This window comes from Pistacia vera, unplaced genomic scaffold (genome assembly GCF_008641045.1).
Source record: "Pistacia vera cultivar Batoury unplaced genomic scaffold, PisVer_v2 Contig754, whole genome shotgun sequence".
Lineage (NCBI taxonomy): Eukaryota > Viridiplantae > Streptophyta > Magnoliopsida > Sapindales > Anacardiaceae > Pistacia > Pistacia vera.
Genome location: NW_022196617.1, coordinates 173,072 through 194,629, shown reverse-complemented (window position 1 = coordinate 194,629; position 21,558 = coordinate 173,072). Strand labels below are relative to the sequence as shown.

The following is a 21,558-nucleotide window of genomic DNA, read 5'->3' as shown; positions in this document are numbered from 1 at the left end:
TTTTCTAAGGCTAAATGGCAGTGACCCATCACATCTGGGCTTGGGGATTTGGAACAAGGTAGGGTAATTCCTTTATTATGTGGGGATCATTGATTGAAATTTTCATAATGAGACTCTTTGCTAGATAACATGACTTAAGAACCCTTTATCTTTGTTTTGTTTTGGTTTATCACAATGTTTTTATACCCAGATCGGGCCTTAACCTGGTCAAGGGGTTGGTCCCCGCGTCGGACTGGTGACGTTATGCTGATGTCAACATGACATAATAAAATTTTGAAACTCTAATAATTTGTAAAATTTGAATTCTGACAGGTGTTCCACTTGTTGGTAACGGGCATTCATTGCACATGAATTGGTGTTACTTATCCTAGAACGAGCATTCTTGTGCAATCTGGTTCTCTAGCCTGACGATTGAACAACGATTCAACATTATTCCAATCGGTTCAACCCCAAGTCAATCAGATCGAATGGCTAAAACAGGTTTTAGCCATTCTATGGATCGGATTAAGAACTTGTTCCTGATCGGTCTGATCTCGGTTTTAAAACCAAGGTTTATCATATGATTAGACATGATTAGTGGGGTACTCTATAATTTTCAAAAAAATTATACTTAACAAATTCTTTTATATTCCAACATTGTGTTAAATAGTATAAAGATTAAAACTATCACAAGCCCATGTAGGAATGATTAAAACACTGAACCTAAATCAAAGAATTGAGAGGAGCCATTGGCATCCCGAAATAAAGTAAAGTTTGTTGCTGGGTTTGTTTAAGTTGATGAACGTACTAATAAAGCCGCCATAGAAATGGAAGAGTGTGAGGTTGAAGAAAGATTAGAAAAATGGTAGTTGAAGTGTTAGAATCTTGAGGTAGATTATGAGTTAGAAATTTATGGTTGAGAAGTTTTATAAAACTTCTACGTAAGCCCTATTTAACAATTTTAGGTCATTTAAGCCCCCACCACTTTCAGTCATAATCTCACCAAACCCCTAAAGATTTTGAATAATATTAATTAATAAATCATCAAGGATTTCAAAAGCATAAGTGCACGTCAACGTATTGTTTATGCATCTATAAGGAATAGTTTTTGGAGAGCTCTATAGAATCATACAATTTTTCGGAACTAGAAAACTGTTAGGACCGAGCTATCTGTGATACACTTGTTAGGATCAAACGCTTACACCATACCAAAAGTTATAACTTGTAGTAGAAACACAATCTTATTTTCTTAAATCATCAGTCTTACACCCACAGTTTGAGATGATTGTAATGACTCTCTCTCTAGCTAGTATACTCGTAAAATAAACAGTAAAACTCACTAAATATAAATATTACGAAAATATTTCATTTATTACTTCTACTTTCTCATTTTGCCCTTGCACTTTCTATGAAATTCTATCTATGTCCCTTAGTTAATTACAATAATGTCCTTATTTTTATTAACTTCTCCATGAAATTCTATCTCTTTTCACTTTCCATTTTTTCAACTAATTATGAGTAAAAAGACCATTTTACCCCTAATAAAATTTTAAGGCATTTTCTTCACACTTGTTCAAGATAACTTTAACAAAATTCAACTAAGGGTATTAGGGAATACGTAAAGCTACATACCTCAATGTAGGCGTTACAATGGCTCTATCCGTTGGCCAGTGCCACAACAAGACGTTGGTCCACCTAACCAAACAAAATGACGATTTTAATTGTATATTTAGACGTAGTTTATAATGAACTTAGTAATAATTTATCGATCCTTTAATAAAATTGTTTGATTGTTTGATAAATGTTGATGGTTGCATGAGAGGATAAGGATAGGAGGATGTGTGACTGAAAGCCACAAGAAATCTGCAACGATTTAATCAATTAGAAGAACAGTGACATGGTTAGTGATTTGTTAACTTAAAATGAATTAAATAATTTAACTGTGAAACAGATGATGTTAAGAGGAAGTTGGTTTCTTCTACATTCTTTGCATGGATATCGATTGGATTAATTATATTTATTGTGTGACGTTTTGATAATATCATGCTTACGCTTAGAAAAAACTCCATGCATGATTTCCTTAATATTAATTATTATTAGCTATCCATCATCATTATAATTCATTATGATTCGTCTCATAGGTTACCAAAATAACCCACAAAATAAACAGCAAAATAGAGACCTCCCAGGAAACATTAGATGGGGGGCCTATTTGTAATGTTTCAAACCTATAGGGTTTTGTTAGGAGTATGTTTGTAGGATTAGAAAATTGTAAGACTGTTTTGAAATTTGTGTTATGTGTCGGTGTTGTTATTTGCTGTTTGGTCGCTGTTTGGCTGGTGCAGTAATTTGCACTAAAGAGTATTTGTGTTTATTGGGTGTTATTTGTTTTTGGTGTTAATGTGTTCTAACATGCCTTCTTCTAAGGTTGCTAGACTGATCTATTGATGTTATTTTTATGAAACAATTACGTCGAATGACGTTAGGCTATGAGGAATTTCTCGAAATATCGTAAATTGTGACGTTATATTATTGGTGATATCAAAGAATCTGAATAAAGGGAGCATATGATCACCTTGAGTAATATTTGAATTTGAAACCTTGTATTATCCAACATAATTCAATAAATAATTGGATTTTGTTTAGAAATATATCACACTAATTAAGCATAGATCCTTTTTAATAACTTAATTATCATAATTAGAGAATACCCCAATACGGCGCCGTCCGGTCGGGGGACAAGTGGACAACGCGGAGACAGCAGAGGGCGAGACAAGAACGACAACGTTTGGTGGTTTCTGAAGAGTAAAGACAAATACTGGTAGTGGGGCGGGTATCTCTTTGGCACCCAAAATATTTTTTTCCAGCCAATAGGATAACGCCACCGCGTTACTTTTTGGCCTTTTTGACCAAGTTGAACTTCCACGTGGCAATCTGGCCCTACCACGAGGGCGGTAGATATTTTGTTACCTTGAAATGGGTATTGTTTGACCGAGGAAAAGCTCCCCACCTGTCCAACCATACACCTAACTCCAACAAAACCCCCCACTTAAAAAAGTTAAAACGGTTCGTTTCGGTGGCTTAACTCAACCCACCCCAAAATTCCCAATTATTCTGCTGTTATTTGTTCCCGACCAATAATATCATATCATATATGTATTATTTTTCTTTTTATTAAGTTAAATAATAGTAAATAATTTATTTTAAAACTTTTTTTTATCAAATAATAAAATTTTTATTGTATCATATTTTCTCTTAAATCGAATAAATCCTCTCTCCAAAAGGTGAAAATTTTTGTTCATGTTGTCATATTCACTCATCCGTGGCTGTGGACAATGGATAACACAGATGATTAAGACGAATTAAAGATAGTATGAATAAATGAACAGATTAAAGTTAGATTTACTATCTGAACATCCGCAGTTTAAGTGAGGGACCGTGACAACGGATTGATACACTAGTCTCCTCTGAAGATGACTAAAATTGATCCGATAACATTATCGGAATATAATTTTCAAGCTGTCTAAAAATTTGACCCAAAAGACTTTATTGTTTGGCATGTGGATGTTTGAATTAATTCCTAAACTCAAATTAAATACATGAATCTCTCAATTTCATCATGTTACATGACACTTCCAACCATAACCAAACTTTCAAAACATGTTAATCCCTCCTCTAATCTTAATTAATTATTACTAAATTCCTGGTTACGTTCATGACTGAAACAAAGCTCAAGAGCTTGTATATAATTAGTACATGTGTTCATGAAGTTGGTAGTGGCACAGGCTGGTGGGGAAACAAAATGGTGGTTGAAAATGGAAACAAAAACAAAAAAGAAATATATACATATATATACATAAATATAACCTTGTTTCATGCAATATAAAAATAGGAAACGAAGATTGCTTGTGAATGGAAGCTTCCGCAAAAGATTAGCCAACAACCCTCTTAAAGTTTGCCGCAGATTTTATATATAGAAGCTTCATTTCAAGCTGTAATCTTATTATTAGCATCAACCTTAATCGCCACACACGTTTTTCTAGTATAGGAGAAGTTAATTAGTGTTTTATAATCACGTTTCTGTTCTATATTTTGCTTCTTCTGTTACATAGAGTCCCGCTCTGAGATTCTGCTGCAAAAAAAGGGACTTTAATCATTCATTCGGGATTCCTTCATTCATGGGGGAAATGTTGAATATTGTGTTATTTGTCTCAGTTTTGGTGTGTGTTGTATCATCTTCGTTTGCTCAGCAAGCTTGTGGCAAATATTCCTTCTCTGAAAACCGTCAGTTTGACTCGTGTATTGATCTTCCTGTGTTGAACTCTTTTATCCATTACAATTATGAATCTTCATCAGGGAAGCTTGATGTTGCGTTCAGGAGGACGGGGATGACGGCTTCAAGTTGGATAGCTTGGGCCATTAATCCTACTGCAACCGGGATGGTTGGTTCTCAGGCTCTGGTGGCATACCAACAAGCTGATGGAAAAATGAAGGCTTATACTTCCCCGGTTACTCAATATAAAACGAGTTTGGAAGAGGGGAAGCTCAGTTTCGAGGTCTCGGATTTGACTGCAACGTTTGCCAAGAACGAGATGACCATTTTTGCTACATTGGCGCTTGGTAAAGGTAACACTACTGTGAATCAAGTTTGGCAGGAGGGTCATCTTTCCGATAATGTTCCTCAAATGCATAGTACTAGTGGTGGAAATGTTCAATCCATGGGGAAATTGGATCTTCTTTCTGGTACTGCTTCATCTTCTGGTGGAGGAAACTCGAAAAAAAGAGACAGAAATGTAAGTGATTTCAATCAAACACCTTCATTTATTTGTTTCTGATTTATTTGTTCTTAGTTTGATTGATCAACAAATGGTTTGCCTTGCTTAGAAGTAACTCAAATGAAAGATAATATTTTAATACCTGTTGCTTCCTTTTGCAACATTGAAAAACTGCAGATTCATGGGATTCTGAACGCGGTTAGTTGGGGTGTTATGATGCCAGCCGGGGCTATTTTTGCAAGGTATTTGAAGGTGTTTAAACCTTCTTTAGGGCCTACCTGGTTTTACCTTCATGTTGGTTGCCAAGCATCAGCATATATTATCGGTGTCGCCGGATGGGGAACCGGTCTCAAACTCGGATCTGAATCCGCTGGAATTGAATATTCAACCCATAGGAATATTGGCATAGCCCTCTTCTGCCTTGGAACACTTCAGGTACTCAAAAAGTTCATTAATTTCATAGTATAGTAACTCTAATTTCAACAATCTGTTTGATGTGTTCTAAGAGAAAATTTTCGCTTTCTATAGGCGTTTGCGTTGCTTCTAAGGCCAAAACCAGATCACAAATACAGAATTTTCTGGAATATCTATCACCACGCTTGTGGATACACAGTCATAATTCTGAGTGTGGTTAACATATTCAAAGGATTCCAAATCCTGAAACCGGGGGATGCCTGGAAGCATGCCTACACTGGAATTATCATAGCTTTGGGTGCTATCGCTGTGGTGTTGGAAGGTTTTACTTGGATTATAGTGATCAAGAGAAAAAGGGAAGAAAATTCTGACAAGATTTTTGGAAATGGAGCAAATGGGTATAGTGGTAGAAGGGCATAAAACAAGTTTGCTTAATGTATTTTTCTCTTTCACAGGTGCTTTTCTTCTTGCATAGAGCAGGCCCTGGTAGGACTAGTTTTGCTTGGAAATTATATGTTACATGTTGCTTTTAAATCCATGTATCAGTTCATTTTATTATTATTATTTTATTGTACTCTTGTTTTTTATATGTGCATTATACATTATACATTTTACACTTTTCATCCCTTTTTTTTTTGGGTCATCTCAATTCTAATGGTATTCATGTTAGTAAACTGTATATGGGTTCTTGAGATGCACAACTATTTGGTCTTGCTGCGAATTAAAATACAGAACTGCAGAATTTAGTACTGATCTTTTACTATTCCATGATGGGGTTCAGTTTTAGTATATTTGGGATGTGTTCACAAGTTTTCCATGGATGACATAGACTAGGTCATTTTTTTTTTCTTTTTTGATGACAGAGGTATAAGAACAATTTACATACACCTCAAATAATTCTCAGGAGAGATATCCTATAGAAACCAACCGCCATAGCCCTCTAGTAAATCATGGATACAGGTACTACATTTGCGTCCAACAGGGAATCAAATCTAGAACTATAGGTTGGACCATTTGCAACTCCTTTAGTTCGCACTTAATGAAGGGCTACCCATTGGTGGGTGACTATGTCAAATTCTAGCTGTCTAATTTCTTAATTTAACATTCAAGCAACCAAAAATGGTGTCATGTACTTGTTTTTCAGTTGCTTGAAACTAAAAAAGTTGGAAAATCAAACATGTGGTGTGACCACAAAGAAACCCCTTGAATCTCTCTAGTCACCACAAACAACTTCTTTCTTTTTCGATATGCCCTTTTGAGATTCGAAAGCTTTTAGTAATTTAATTTTACATTCTAGAAGTAAAGAAAGTGAATTGCTTGACAAATGCTAGTATTAGGACTGACTTTCAGGGATTCCCCAGTGAGCTGAGAAGTTCATGCAACAATTTCAAGCAAATTTGTATTGCAGGCAATGTGAGTTGTCTGATTCAAATGGATTCTACAAATGATCCCAATGGCTTAAGGCCAATTTCATTAAAATTACACTCTCAATAAATGGCTCTTCTTTGGAACTACATGATGGGATCAAGAATACACCAAGAGAGGGTAAACTAGATCATATAAAATAAGAGGTAACTTCTAGATTTATTAATTTATCAATGATTTTTCATTCTGATTGCTTCAAAGCCTCAACAAACACTTCCTTGAGCAAAGGGTTCGAAGCTGCAACTCGCTGAGCAGTGATGTCAAAATCTTTACCAGATCTGATGAAAAAGAGCAACCATCAAAATCTAAACATATGCATAACATTTGAACATATTTAGTGGAAGTCCTTACACTGTACAAAAAAATTGCCAGAATGCAGTTCAAAAGATTTAAACTCAAATGATTTGGAAGTGCCACATGACAAAGATAAATAAAAGATGTATACGAACAGTCAGAGGGTAAATCAGAAGTATTGTCATTGCGGATTGTTGAGATGAAAAGTTCATCAAAATTTCAAACACCTTCCTTAGACTATGATCCATAGTCCGATGAGTAAAGATACAGCTTACCAGTTTCTAAGAAATTATGTAGATAAATTAACAATTAGTCAACTCTCAAGAATATTGATAGAAAGAAAAATAGTTGAAAGGGGACAATTCAGATGAGCAACACTATATCTACAAGAGAGGGACCAAAATGTTCAGACATATTTTCTCCCACCAAACAAGGATTTAAGCTTTAGAGGGTCCTAAATAAACAGTATTTGATCTTGAATGGGATCAGAATGCTGTAATGAAAAAGTTCCTTGGCAGGGCCAAATTGTCTAATAACTTTTCAACTTCTCTATTAAATTTTGGTGAGTAAAATAAAAGGAAAAAAAATGGTATTATGTCTTTACTTACGGATCATACACAACTCCTCCAGCTTCTTGGACAATCACAACGCCACCTGTTACATCCCTGAGAGAAGAACAGACTATTAGTTGAGTATCACTTTTAACTTAACTAAGAAAAGGAGAGAAAACACAATCTTACCATGGACCTCCAAAACCAAGTTCATAAAACAGATCAAGCCTTCCACACGCAATTCCACAAAGATTCAATGCACAGGAGCCACTCATCCGAATGGATCGCACCTGGTGAAAAGACCAACTACTCTTATATTTATGGAAGCGGATTAGAAAATTTAAGAAGCTTACATTCAAGTGTTTGGTTTTACCTTAGAAAGCAAGCTATTGATTCTATTTGTAGTAGCATCCAAAGTTGCCTTGTCACGCTTTGTACCAGCCTGCTCTCTCAGTAGGATAAATTTTTATTAGTTAATAACATGATATTAAAATTACGGTAACTTTTCAACAAGATGCAGGGTAATGCTTGAAACAATAATAATCAGAAAAAACATTCTGAAAGCAATTATCAGTATTCCAGAGATGAGAAAAGTTTTGAATCGAAGTTGCTCTGAAACTATTCATGCAATCTTAGACACAATAGGGAGGAGCTACGCAATAAGATGTTTGGATATCGGAAACTATAATTACAGAGAAAATCAGTGCATTCTCACTGGAAAATTTTAAGGCAACAAATGCCAGAAAGTCCAGTTTTACAAATGAAAATTGAACACTGCACAAGAGAAGTCTCCAAGACAAGACTATTGCCTTTCATAAACTCTATGTTTTTGCTTGAATTCTAATGTGCTTTGCTAGTTATCAATTCATCTCATTGGCAAGGCATGTGTATTTTTTAAGCCACTAAACAATTAGAACTCAATGTTTCTTAAGGGGGTTGAATCACTGAATTCCATGTTTCGGAGAGAATAACCTGGTTTTATATCAATAAAGACAAATTAGAATTTAAACCTTGATAAAGGATGTCAACAAGTTGGGTCATTATTCAGGGACTAAGATGAAATGATGTAAAATAGAAGTGAGTAGAAGTATGCGCAGAAGGTCAAAGGCAATATAAATGATGTTTTGGCAGCAATATTACCATCATTCAGTAGACTATGCTGAAGATATGGGGCATCGCAAAAAACCTCAAGAAACTAAAATTGGATATACAACCAAGGATGCTGAAGCAGAAATTATATCTCATATAGTATTATTGACTTGACTTGTCTTGTCCAACAAATTGAAATTTATAATTGGAAGGTCTCTAAGTTAGAAGAATAGAATTAGTATATTATCTTTTAGATGACATGCTTGAATCTATATGGTAACTTTCAGCAGGTTGGAATTGTAGGCAAGGTTTCTGTAGCTACCCATATAACTAGGATACAGCCCTTTGCATTTACAGACAGAAATTCCACCAAATAATTGCAGTCTTGTCTACTTCTATTTTTTACACAGTGATATAAACTCAAAAACAACGGTTATGCTCAAGAAAACAACACAAGTAGAAGTCAATAATCAGATTTGTATCAAATGCTCAAATACCTCTGTTGCAAGGAGAGACTTCACAAGTTCACTTTGAGATGATACTGCAAATTTCCAAAACAAAAGCATTCAGCTGTTAAAAATTCATTGGAAGACAAAATTGGTAATAAAAAGTAAAAAAGAATTGAAAGTCGCATATAGAAAATAATGAACTGACCTTTTATAGGCTTTCCATTCAGAAAAGCACCTTGTCCATGGATACCAGTAAAAAGCTACAAATAACAAAGCCAATTATACACTTGCTCCACCAAGAAATTTTAACAATACACAATATTGATTCTCTTCAATTTGAAATGTCAATGTAACTCAAAAAGGTTATTATCAAATATTAAGTCCAAGGAACTTTACCTATCTTTGCAATTTGTATATGAGAATTTCTAAGAAAAGTGACATATGCTAGGGTAACCTATAGTAGTAAGCCCTCAAGAAAATGACTTTAAAGGTTGACCGCTCATAAAACTTATGGAGGACAAGAATACTCACCTCATCCATTATTGGATTATAGACGACCCCAACAGTAGGAATCTTTCCAATTGTAAGACCAATAGACACACACACGAAGGGAAACCTAGAAATAACGATGTTGCAAAAATATCAAAAAAAGAAATTTATTGATTAAAGAAACAAGAAATCAATCATCCACAGTAAATAAAAATGATATATACCCATGCACAAAGTTAGTTGTTCCATCAAGGGGATCAACAATCCAAGTCGGTTCATCAGTCAACTCTGTGGCACCACAAGCGGCAGTGGTTTCTTCTCCAATGAACTAAGATAAACTCCAGTCAAAGATCAAAACTTTAATGTCCATTTTAAGGAGACAAGACATTCTGTTGCTATCGATTGCTAAATTCTTGTATATACATTCATTGAAAATTGTAGAAATAGGAGATAACCTTATGTGTGGGAAAATTCTCCTTGAGGTGATTAAATATGAGATCTTCACATGTCTTATCAGTTTCTGTGACCAAATCCACCTGCATGTAAGCAGTAAAGTTTACAATGATTAGAAGAAGTCATTAGAAATTCAAACTAGTAAAATTACTTAAAGTTTTTAACTTTTTCTACCCTTGTTCTTTCAATTTCTTTTTTCCAACTTAGCCATCATAAACAATAGATTTGTTCGTTAGTTTTAAGTGGAAGTGGAAATTAGCGAGCAATTTCAATTATGTCAGTTAAGTTCCTTTGCATCCTGATAAACTTGCTCGCGCCTTTACCTTTTTAAGTTTACAAGTCTTTCATGAAACGCAGCAACTAATCACCAAGAAAAATAAAGAAGAATAATTGAGAGTAAACATCTTCATTCTTATTTTCTGTATGTTCTAATTGGTATGACTTCAAAGTAAATGTAGGTTTCAAATTTACTATCACCAGATAATTCAAATGTGAGTTTAACTCACGAATTAAATTCTAGCAAAATATGGAGATTCTAATTTTTTCCGACTACTCTTTATCTTTTCCATGGTATTCATCTAAATAATTCTTGGTCTTAAATAATCAAACTACAATTCCGTCCTTCAAAGTTCATTCTTCTCAATTCCATCAACACTTCCTCAGTTGTATGATCACCCACCAGCAGAACACTAATCTCTTCTTAATGTTCCATCTAATTTGGGCGAAACTCAAAATAATTAAGCTACCAATTAGCATTGCATAAACTTTATCATAATACAAATTCCAATCGCAGACTCATAATTACCATACACTAAAAGATCCAAAGCATAATTTTTTCAACAATAAAAACAACCAAAAAACGAAAAAAGAACAAAGCAGAAAGAGATACCCGGCCCTTATTCTCCACATGCTTGGTCTTGTAGAACCCATTACGGATTATCTGTTCATAACAAAGAAATGCTTGAAAAATTGAGAATTGGAAAACAAAAAATATAAAAATTTCTCAAAGCTGAACTGACCTCGCCAGCCTTCTTAGCCGCATCAACAGCAGTGGCCAAGAACTGAGCAAGAGAATCTACAAACCAAAAGAATTTGCAAAGCAAACCAAGTGCATTTAGATAACAATCCCAGACAGAAAAACGAAAGAAAAATTAAGAGAAAAGATATGGGGTCTTAGTGTCTTACCATTATCTGCCATATTAAAAGATTAAAAAGAAAGAACTATAATAATGATAATAATAATGTTGTTTATGATGATGGGTTTGTGTCCTTCTGAGCTTTCACGTAGCTGAGCCAACAGAAGAAGACCATACACGAGTTTCTATACAAGATTTTGGTGACATAACTGCCCTTCCTTCCATTTCATCAGATTCACTTTTACTACTGTTCTAAGTGAATCATGTCTCAGCAAACGGTGTCGTTTGCTCTCTCTTTTTCCTTAGCTAAGTGGGTAGAGCCGTAGATATATCTTATAAATATATACGAATGTATATACATCTCATAAATATATATGAATCATGTCTCAGAGAATATATATATATATACACGAATGTATATATATATCTCATAAATATATGTAATTTTCAATTAATTGGTCGAATGTATATATAATCGTTATAATCAATGATTTCTCTTATAATGAATTAGAGAAGGATATGATTGCAAGAACAATAGATAACAAGGTTAGAATGGCCCAATCATAAATGGTAGGTGGATGATGCATGGAATATACTAATATGCTGAATTTTCATTCGACTATGTTCATTCGTGACTGCCACTTTTCAATCTTAAATTGACAGCTTCCTTCATGAACCTTCCTGCTTCTTGTGCGCATATACCGGACCACCAACCCAAAACAACTTTATTCTCACCTCCACTTCCTCAATTCCCCTTCTCTTCCAAGGTTTTGGCCTCCGGTTGATGCCATAGATATACCCACCCACATACTTCAGCACCCACAATCACTTCATAAAATGCATTCTCTACTTAAAATGTTTTTACTATAATGCCTTTTTTATTGGAGTTGTCGACTATTTAAACATTAATAGATTACGCAGATGCAATTGGGGGTCTCGTCGCTAGGTCAACGGGCGGGGGTCGTGGGGGCAGTGCCCCTAGGCCTATAGGCAGTTTGAGCATTTTTCATAGATAACCACTGTAGGATTTCTTAAAGTTATTAATTCCTAATTGGGTTGGGCTTAGGAATAGAAATCCTTGTAAAATTAGATTTTGTCACTTAAACTTGGTATATAAACATATTTTTCTCTTGTTATGAGTGTGACACTAAATCATAGAACAATTCATTCATTGTAAACGAAAGAGGAGAGGAAGTATTACAATAATATTGACTCGGCTGGACGTAACCCATATTAGGTGAACCAATATAAATTACGCGTGTTATTTTCTCTATGTTTATTATCTGTGATTTGCTTTATTATTGATTTGTTCTTGTCGTTGTCTCTTTTTCATTCACCTTCGACATTCTTGTTCTACTACAAGGTTCTCGCTCGCCCATAAAGAAAAATATATTTTTGATAAAAGTTCCAAGAGTTTGTTATAAAGGTGTTTGGCCACCAAGTGATGCATGAGCATAAAACCAAGTCTGCCACTTAAAATAATTCCGTATACAGTTTTATTCATGTATGCAAATGCCGCCAATGGACCCTCTACTGCTTTGGTTGTTTTGATTGTTTTATTCCTCCTCCTCAAATATACAAACACAACAAGGCATAAGAGTGTTGGAATAAGGAATATATTAAATAAATTGAATGAAATGAAATGTGGTGGTATAAGTTAAGAATTTGAAAGATGAAAGGTTAGTGAATTAATGGAGAAGGTTTTAAAGTAAATAAGGGTGGAATTCAATGTTAATCCCACCTTAAGTAGTATAAAAAGGTGTTTTCCCTCTCATTTTAAACACACACAAAAATTAAGAGCTCTTTCAATCTTTTATTCTCTCTAGTTTTTAAAGATTTCAGTGGTGTTTCTCTTTCTATTCATCTGTCATTGTATTTTAGAAAACAGACGCTACTTAAATCCTTATGCACCCGAGTGAAGGAGGTGAATCTGTTTTAAGGAAATTGTGTGTTACACAAGCCTCGGCATTCATCCTAATATTATATTCTTTATCGGATATCGTCATGTTATTTTGAAGGATCTCCTACACGTGATCACTAGGGATGGGCACGAGGTCTTCGGGCCCNTATATATATACACACGAATGCATATATATCTTATAAATATATGCAATTTTCAATTGATTGATCGAATATACTAATATACTAATATATATCTTAGAATGGCCCAATCATAAATGGTAGGTGGATGATGCATAGAATATGCTAATATGCTGAATTTTCATTCGGTTATGTTCATTCGTGACTGCCACTTTTCAATCATAAATTGACAGCTTCATTCATGAACCTTCCTGCTTCTTGTGCTCATATACCGCCACCACCAACCCAAAACAACTTTATTCTCACCTCCACTTCCTCAATTCCCCTTCTCTTTCAAGGTTTGGCCTCCGCTTGATGCCATAGATATATCCACCCACATACTTGAACACCCACAATCATTTCATAAAAATGCATTCTCTACATAAAAGTTTTTACTACAATGCCCTTTTGTTGAAGTTGTCGACTACTTCAACATTAATGGGTTATATAGATGCATTCGAGGGTCCTGTTGCCGGTCAGCAGGCGGGGGTTGCAGGGGTAACGCCCTTGGGCCTGTAGGCGGTTTGGGCACTTTCCATGTATAACCGTTGTAGGATTTCTTTAAGTTATTAATTCTTTATTGGGTTAGGTTTAGGAATAAAAATCCTTGTAAAATTAGGTTTTGTCACTTAAAACTAGTATATAAACATATATTTCTCTTGTTATAAGTATGATACTAAATCATAGGGCAATTCATTCATTGTAAACTAATAATATTGACTCAGCTGGACGTAGCCCATATTGGATAAACCAAGGTAAATCACGCATGTTATTTTCTCTATGTTTATTATTTGTAATTTGTTTTATTGTTGATTTGTTCTCATTGTTGTCTCTTTTTCGTTCACCTTCGACATTCTTGTTCTACTACAAGGTTCTCGCTCGCCCATAAAGAAAAATATATTTTTGATAAAAGTTCCAAGAGTTTGTTATAAAGGTGTTTGGCCACCCAGTGATGCATGAGCATAAAACCAAGTGTACCACTTAAAATAATTTCGTATATAGTTTTATTCTTGTATGCAAATGCCGCCAATGAACCCTTTACTGCTCTGGTTGTTTTGATTGTTTTATTCCTCCTCCTCAAATATACAAACACAACAAGCCATAAGAGTGTTGGAATAAGGAATATATTAAATAAATTGAATGAAATGAAATGTGGTGGTATAAGTTAAGAATTTAAGAGATGAAAGGTTAGTGGATTAATGGAGAAGGTTTTAAAGTAAATAAGGGTGGAATTCAATGTTTATCCCACCTTAAGTAGTATAAAAAAGTGTTTTTCCTCTCATTTTAAACACACACAAAAATTAAGAGCTCTTTCAATCTTCTATTCTCTCTAGTTTTTAAGGATTTCAGTGGTGTTTCTCTTTCTATTCATCTGTCGTTGTATTTTAGAAAACAGACGCTGCTTAAATCCTTATGCACCCGAGTGAAGGAGGTGAATCTGTTTTAAGGAAATTGTGTGTTACACAAGCCTCGACATTCATCCTAATGTTGTATTCTTTACCAGATATCTTCCTGTTATTTTGAAGGATCTCCTACACGTGATCACTAGGGATGGGCACGAGGTCTCCGGCCCCAGCCTGAAAGCCTAAGGGGATTCCCTGATCCTGGCTCATCGCCTGTTCAAGGAATTCAGGGAATCCTTGAATAAAGCAACTGAGAATTCAGGGATTCCCCGAATTCCCCATTTGGGGTTTTGTACTTTTGTGTCATTATTACCATTTTTTCCAAATTATAATATACTATTCAAAAAGAAATTAAATCTATTCCCCGAATTCCCCGTTTGGGGGTTTTGTACTTTTGTGTCTTTTTGTGTCCTTATTACCATTTTCTTCAAATTGTAATATACCATCCAAAAAGATATTAAATCTATAATATACATATTAAACATAAAGACTATACCATCAAAAAAGAAATTAAATCTATAATTGGCTCCATGCGACACAAATATTACATTTATTTAGTTGGCACATTCAATTCTCCCATATTGAATCCAAAATGGTAATTACGTAATGGAAATATGGAATCGAAAATTTGAAAATCATTTAAAATGAAGGACAAGGTCCACACCAATGTTCCAAAAACTGGACCAGACTATGACCCGTTCAAGGGTCCGGTTTTTGGTTTGACCGGTTGGATTGGTCGATTGGACCGTATTTTGTAAAATTACTTTTAATCCCTGAATGTTTGAAATTAATCAAAAACACCCCTAAATACTTCCTTAAGGTTTGAAATCTCTTCAAAACACCCCTGTCGCGCGAAGAGACTGATGATGGTGGCGACAGCGACGATCGACGGCCAATCGAGGTTTGATATCATGGGGCTTTTGATTTATAGGTGCCGGCGAATCTGATGGTGGTGCTAGGGAGTTCCATTGGCGCCAGAACTCGCCGGAATCAATAAAAGAATTCCAATTGTCGCATGAACTTTAGGTGGATGGCGAGTGACGAAGGGGACTGAAAATGGCTGGGTTTTGTCGTGGAGATGCCATCAAGTCTAATGGTGGTGTTTTCTCCCTCGAACGATACCGGGATCTGACGGGATTGAGTTGTGATCGGACCGTGATTTGGCATTATTTTGGCGGTCCAACCGCGGTCCAATCCGGTTTGAATGAAATTAACGGTTTTTTAATGATACTGGACTGGATATGCTGCTGGTTATCAGTCAAACTAGTCTGACTGGACGGTCTGGTCCGGTTTTATAACACCCCACTTGAGGTGCGTAGTTAAGATTTGATGTATTACTTAAATGTTTATTGATTCAGCTTCAATTGAGTTTGTATGTTGTTATTTTTGGTTGGTTGGTCTTTGGTTGAAATGGTATGTTGAGTTGGTTAAGTGTTTGCCTTGAAATTGGTTGAGATTTGAGGAATCTTGGTATTACAGTCTTTGCCGCGATGACGTCAACTCTGTGTTGCGATGTCAGTTTTGTAATTTTTTGCCGGGGCGACGGAAATTGCTTCGCTGCGGTGATGGGACGGCAGAAAAGTTTCTTGAGAGTTCTAGAGAATTCTCCATAGGGGTAAAATGACTATTCTACCCCTAATTAGCAGGAAAAGTGGGGAGTAAAATGTAAGAAAATTTAGTAGAGAATGTGTTGGAGTTGGGGGTGTGTTTGTAATGAATCAAAGGACAAAGATGGAATTTTCAAGGAAGAGCAAGGGAAAAATGGGAAAGAGTGGTTATAATATGAGCTAAATAAGGGATTAAGTGTAGTAAACCCTCATTTCACCCATTTCCACTGCTATTCTCACTCTCTATTTTCTTCCCATCCTTCATTCAATCTTCCAAGATTTCTAAGGAATTTTAGGGAGCTTTTGGGTAGTTGTTAGTAGAGATTTCATCTAAAGCATCCTAAGGTAAGGATTCTTCCTTTAGATGAGAATTTGTTTATGATTTGTTGAAGTCTTATGTTGTTATTGTTGTTTAAAGTTGTAGAGACAAGACAAGACAACAAGGGGAAGGAAAAGTGCTAGAGAAGTTATTTACCCACAAGGTAAGTAAATCGAACCCAAGTTGAGATTTAAGAACTCTTTTGAGTAGAGATTTATGTATGAATGTGTATATATTATGTTTATTGAGAAATTGTGATGAGATGGATGGTTATTTCTATTTATTGTTGTATATACTTGAGTTATGAGAAGAGTTGAGATTTTATGATGTTGAGTTGAGCTTGAGTTGAGTTTGATGGAAATTGGAGAGAGTTTTGAGCCAAATCCTTTGGGAGTGTCTTTCTTTGACAGGAACTTATAGAGTATGAGGGAGTTTCTCCCATTTTGGGATGATTAAATAGGGGAGAAGAGTTATAGATCAAGTAGAGTTTTATATGCACATGAGTTGTATGATGAAATGCTTGAGTAAGGCATGAGTAAGAGTAGAGAACCTTAATTATTGCTACATGGCATAATTGCATTTCATGAGTGCATTAATGAGCATGAGTCATCCATATGCATTACTTGCATTAGAGAAAGAGAGTAGAGAACTTTGAGTGTGACCTTCATTAAAAGAAAAGAGAGAAAAAGAGAATAGAGTAGGTTGTGCGATGGAGAACCCGTGAGTAATGGGTAGAGTATTCCCGTATGTACGCCGCAAAGAGAGAGAGCGGCTTGAGTATGAGAGAGAAAAATGGTGTAGCCCGTGAGAGTACATGCGGATGAGGGCTATACCCGAGAGTACCCGAGAGAGAGTATATACACTCACATGGCCAAGGGTTCCGAATCCATGCATAACCGAGTTCGATCGGCTAGAATGAGTAGAAGTCACAGAGAGCGGGAGCGAGTCCCGGCCGTGCCTCCGGTAAGATGAGGCTGTGACTTACAAAAGAGAGTTAGTAGAAAAGAGTTATGAGAAAGAGAAAATAGAGAGAAGTATAAGAGAGAGAGTAATGAGCATTGTAAGGAAAGAATTAGAGAGAGTTACGGGGTTAGATGAGTAGGAGATTTACTTACTGAGCATTGTTTTAGTGCTCACCCCGTTGTTTCCTATGTTTTGCAGGATCTAAATGAGGACACGGTCGGATGGACGTCGGCATGCGAGGGGAAGCGGTTACACTGTCCACTATGTTTTTGATCACTTTTGTACATGATACAAATTTTGTGTAAAGAATATATATATATGTTTAATGAAAGAAAAATTTTGGGCCCAACTATTTATGTTATCTTTCATGTGTTTTCATTATGTATATTTTATGAGTATATGAGTAGAAAGCAGCTATTACAGGTTTTTAGAACATTGGTCCACACTCCACAAGGTATCAAGGACTTTATATATAATGATTAAAAAAATTATAATGATTTATGCATTTATTATAATCAATAGCAGATCCAGAAATTTCTGTTAGGGTGGGTCAAAATAAAAACTAATTACACATTAATATTTTTTTTTCAATTAATAATTTTGTTAGGGTAAGCCAAAATCCAAAAATTATACATATTAGTATTTTTTTTGTTAAAATGCTCACCCTGAACAAGTGTTGAATCCGCCTCTGATTAATGATTATAATGAATCCAAATATTAAAATGATAATTATGATACTATATATATTATATTAACATTATTATATTAAGTAATAAGTATTAACATATGATATTATGATTACAGATAATAACATATTATGTATAATGTATAATTTCTATTTTATAACATATTTTGTATAATGTATAATATATAATGTATTATAATAAATTCTATATGAAGATTACCATATATATTATAATGTCTCATTAATATTCTAAATAATACATAACATTATATATATATAATACATAATGTGTTATAATAAATTCTAAATAAATAGCTATCATAATATAACAAGGGCAATTAGGTAATAGAATTGAAATAATGATTCAATGAGGGACAAAAAAATTAAAATTATAATGATTTATTGATTTATTATAACCAATCAAAACACCAAATGATATATTGCACATATATAACATATATATTATGTATTAACATATGATTATAGATAATAACATATTATGTATAATGTATAACATATATATATGATATATACATTATACTTATATATCATATATAATGTATAATGTACAATGTATAATATCAAATATATACCATATATAATGTATAATATATAATGTATAACTTTTGTTTCATAGTACTAATATATTACGTAAAATGTATATATATATATATATACATATATATTTCAAATATTTATAATGATTTATTATATTTAATCTAATTTATTTATTATCTATTTTATATGGTTTTAGAAAATATTTATAATGATTTTATTATATTTAATCTAATTTTATTTATATCTATTTATATATGGTTTTAGAAAATACTTAAACAATTATAATTTGTCATTGTATAATATATGTTAATTTTCAAATATATATATATATATATATATATATATATATATATATTATATATATATATATGATAGATATTATATAAATGTATACGGGCTTGGCCAGGGATTTCAAGGCGAGGACAAAACAGGGTTGGGTCGGGGCAAGATCTATCCTGGCCCCGACCTATCCCCGAAATTCGAGGTTGATTTTGGGCCCGATCCTAGCCCAAATCCCGAATGATTTGGGGAAACCCTGTCCCGTTCGGGTCGAGACGGGGCGGGGTTTTATACCCATCCCTAGTGATCACATTGTTGATATTATTAATTTTATTGTATTATTATTTTATTTATTGATATTTAGTTATATTGTTTTTATATTCAATATATTTCTTATTTGCGTTACTAATATAATAATTGATTATTTTTATTAACAAAGAGAACTACAAGTGCCATAGAGCCGTCGACACCTCCAATAACTGTTCCCTTTAACTTTTGGGACTTGAAAACTCCAGAACTGCAAGCTTGATATAAAGAGTTTTTCCACCTGAGACACCTAGCTTTATACCCAACAGATTACTAAACCAAATGGAACACTGATTGTCTTCATAGGCATAGGCAGTGCAAGAACAATTATTCAAGCAAGTTGTTTCACATTCAGCGCCACTTCCCACTGACACATATTGTGGATTTTTGGGCAATGCCATGTTCGAATTTGGTAAAAAATTATCCTTCACATTCAGCTCTCGTTTTCATTGGTAGAATAGTTGAAATCGTAGATATAATTTTCTCTCATTTCAGGAATACAGTCGAACAACTTTGGATTCTGGTTCCAAGGTCCACTGGACCAGTACCTGTGAGATTGAGACCCATTCCACAAAATAAAATAAGAATTTGATCCATTTGGGTCTAGTTCAAGAGAGAATAATCCCGGTGCAGGATCTTCTATATTCTTCCACGAGATACGACGTTGGCTTTAGCTTACATTGGTCCGCTTGTCCAGTCTCATCCTCATACAGGGATCTATGTATGAACTGGATGCAATGTTTTAAAACCCAACCCGTAGTGAAACCCGGTAAAGTTTTCAGGTCTCGGGTTGACCGGTTTAACCGTTTTGACCACTGATCAAACCGATTGACAAAAACTTTTAAAATTCAGCAAATACATTCCTGAAAATTACGGTAAATCCATATAAGTTTGAAATTTATCAAACACACCCCAAATGCAAATCGATTGATTACTGATTGACGGCAACAACACCCCAGATGCAGCCCCAATCGTCCCTCAAGCCCATTTCCATTAAAATATTCCTAAGATCTAGCTGAAATAGGTTAGATTTTGGCCAGATCTCACCGACGTCGGCGTCGACATTCCAGGCCGGATCTCATCGACGCCAGTGTCAACAACCCTACCTATCACCTAGGAATTACTCCCCTCTTCCTCCCGACCAAAACCCACCTCACCCCACCCCTGTTAGCCTCGCCAATCGCTGGCAAAATCTCATTGTTGCCGTGACCAGTTTTGTTTGATTTTTGGTTGATTTACTCACCGAAAATCAATGCCGTCACCACCCTTATATTTACCGGCACTTTCTCTTCAAAAGCCCCAACATTCCGGCCATCAATTGTTCGCCGATCATCCTCCAAGATCCTAGGGTTTTGGGTGAATAGGAAAAATATAAACCCGGTTCGTTGAAGCTTTTGGGTCTCGGTTGAACCGGTTCAATTAGCCGGGTTGGGCCGGGTTTTAAAACATTGGCTGGATGATCAAAACTTTCCCATAATGATGTTGATGAATTACCATACCACATGCCTAAATAGCAGTTTGAAGGCTTACCTGGCTTGAAGAAGCCTAATACAAAGTCTCCACCGGCAGAGACAATAGTTTCCATCACCGGAAGAGAGTTTGGTTTGCAGAGATGGTGTCAGCGCCAAAGGAGACATAAGTTTTTAAAGAGAAGCACATGAAAAGAAGAGAAAGTGCAAACCATGAATTGTTCATGGTATGCATGGCTGCAACAAATTTCAAGTAGAAAAATCAAATGAAAGTTCAGCTATATTAAAAATCATTGTGCTGAATTTATACGTTGTGACTCCCTACCACAAATACAAATCGGTCATGTTTCGCCGTGTACAAGAGGCTGGTTAATGGAGACTTTATGGTTATGGTCGGACTAAAGAAGGTTGTATAATTTCAGATATATAATATCTACATACATGTAACCATACATATAACTTGTTAGCACAAAAAAAGTTGGCAAATACATCAAAGGAGAAATAAGGATAGCACTCGACTATACTTTTAAAATTGATAAACTAGTCTCAATTACATAAACTTAGGTTATGAAGTTCGAGGTAAAATCTGAATAATTATTCCATAATATCCAAAAATGAATAATAATTTTATATAGGCTGACAAGCAACCTTAACAAGACACCCAATATAGAAGGAAATAAAATCCAAATTATTAAAAAAAATCATAAAATAAAATAGGAAATGCGCGCAAAAAACTTAAACGACCCCGAAACCTGGCAAAATAGTGAATTTTGGGCCCGAAAACATCCTCTAATTTGGGAGGCCTGGTTACCATGTCTTAGGGTCGAAACAAGCTT

At 34.8% G+C, this 21,558-nt stretch overlaps 2 protein-coding genes across 2 annotated transcripts; one reads left to right on the top strand and one right to left on the bottom strand.

Moving 5' to 3' along the window:
- Nucleotides 1-3,847: 3,847 nt before the first annotated feature.
- On the top strand, nucleotides 3,848-5,789 carry LOC116115811 (cytochrome b561 and DOMON domain-containing protein At5g47530-like). The gene is made up of 3 exons (XM_031401948.1): nucleotides 3,848-4,772; nucleotides 4,932-5,189; nucleotides 5,283-5,789. The coding sequence occupies exons 1-3, from the start codon at nucleotides 4,158-4,160 to the stop codon at nucleotides 5,586-5,588; spliced, it is 1,179 nt and encodes a 392-aa protein (XP_031257808.1). The 5' UTR covers nucleotides 3,848-4,157; the 3' UTR covers nucleotides 5,589-5,789.
- An 801-nt stretch (nucleotides 5,790-6,590) lies between these two features.
- LOC116115806 (inositol-phosphate phosphatase) lies at nucleotides 6,591-11,261 on the bottom strand. The gene is made up of 12 exons (XM_031401944.1): nucleotides 11,104-11,261; nucleotides 10,938-10,993; nucleotides 10,808-10,858; nucleotides 9,921-10,001; nucleotides 9,690-9,793; nucleotides 9,508-9,592; nucleotides 9,182-9,236; nucleotides 9,025-9,068; nucleotides 7,812-7,880; nucleotides 7,628-7,728; nucleotides 7,496-7,552; nucleotides 6,591-6,871 (listed from the first exon to the last, which is right to left on the bottom strand). The coding sequence occupies exons 1-12, from the start codon at nucleotides 11,114-11,116 to the stop codon at nucleotides 6,775-6,777; spliced, it is 813 nt and encodes a 270-aa protein (XP_031257804.1). The 5' UTR covers nucleotides 11,117-11,261; the 3' UTR covers nucleotides 6,591-6,774.
- Nucleotides 11,262-21,558: the final 10,297 nt, after the last annotated feature.

Coding starts and splice junctions, on each gene's coding strand:
- LOC116115811 (XM_031401948.1), top strand. CDS start 4,158: ATGGGGGAAATGTTGAATATTGTGTTATTTGTCTCAGTTTTGGTGTGT. Junction 4,773..4,931: donor CGAAAAAAAGAGACAGAAAT/GTAAGTGATTTC, acceptor GAAAAACTGCAG/ATTCATGGGATTCTGAACGC. Junction 5,190..5,282: donor TCTGCCTTGGAACACTTCAG/GTACTCAAAAAG, acceptor CGCTTTCTATAG/GCGTTTGCGTTGCTTCTAAG.
- LOC116115806 (XM_031401944.1), bottom strand. Junction 10,859..10,937: donor CGGCTAAGAAGGCTGGCGAG/GTCAGTTCAGCT, acceptor TGTTATGAACAG/ATAATCCGTAATGGGTTCTA. Junction 9,593..9,689: donor ACAACTAACTTTGTGCATGG/GTATATATCATT, acceptor CGTTATTTCTAG/GTTTCCCTTCGTGTGTGTGT.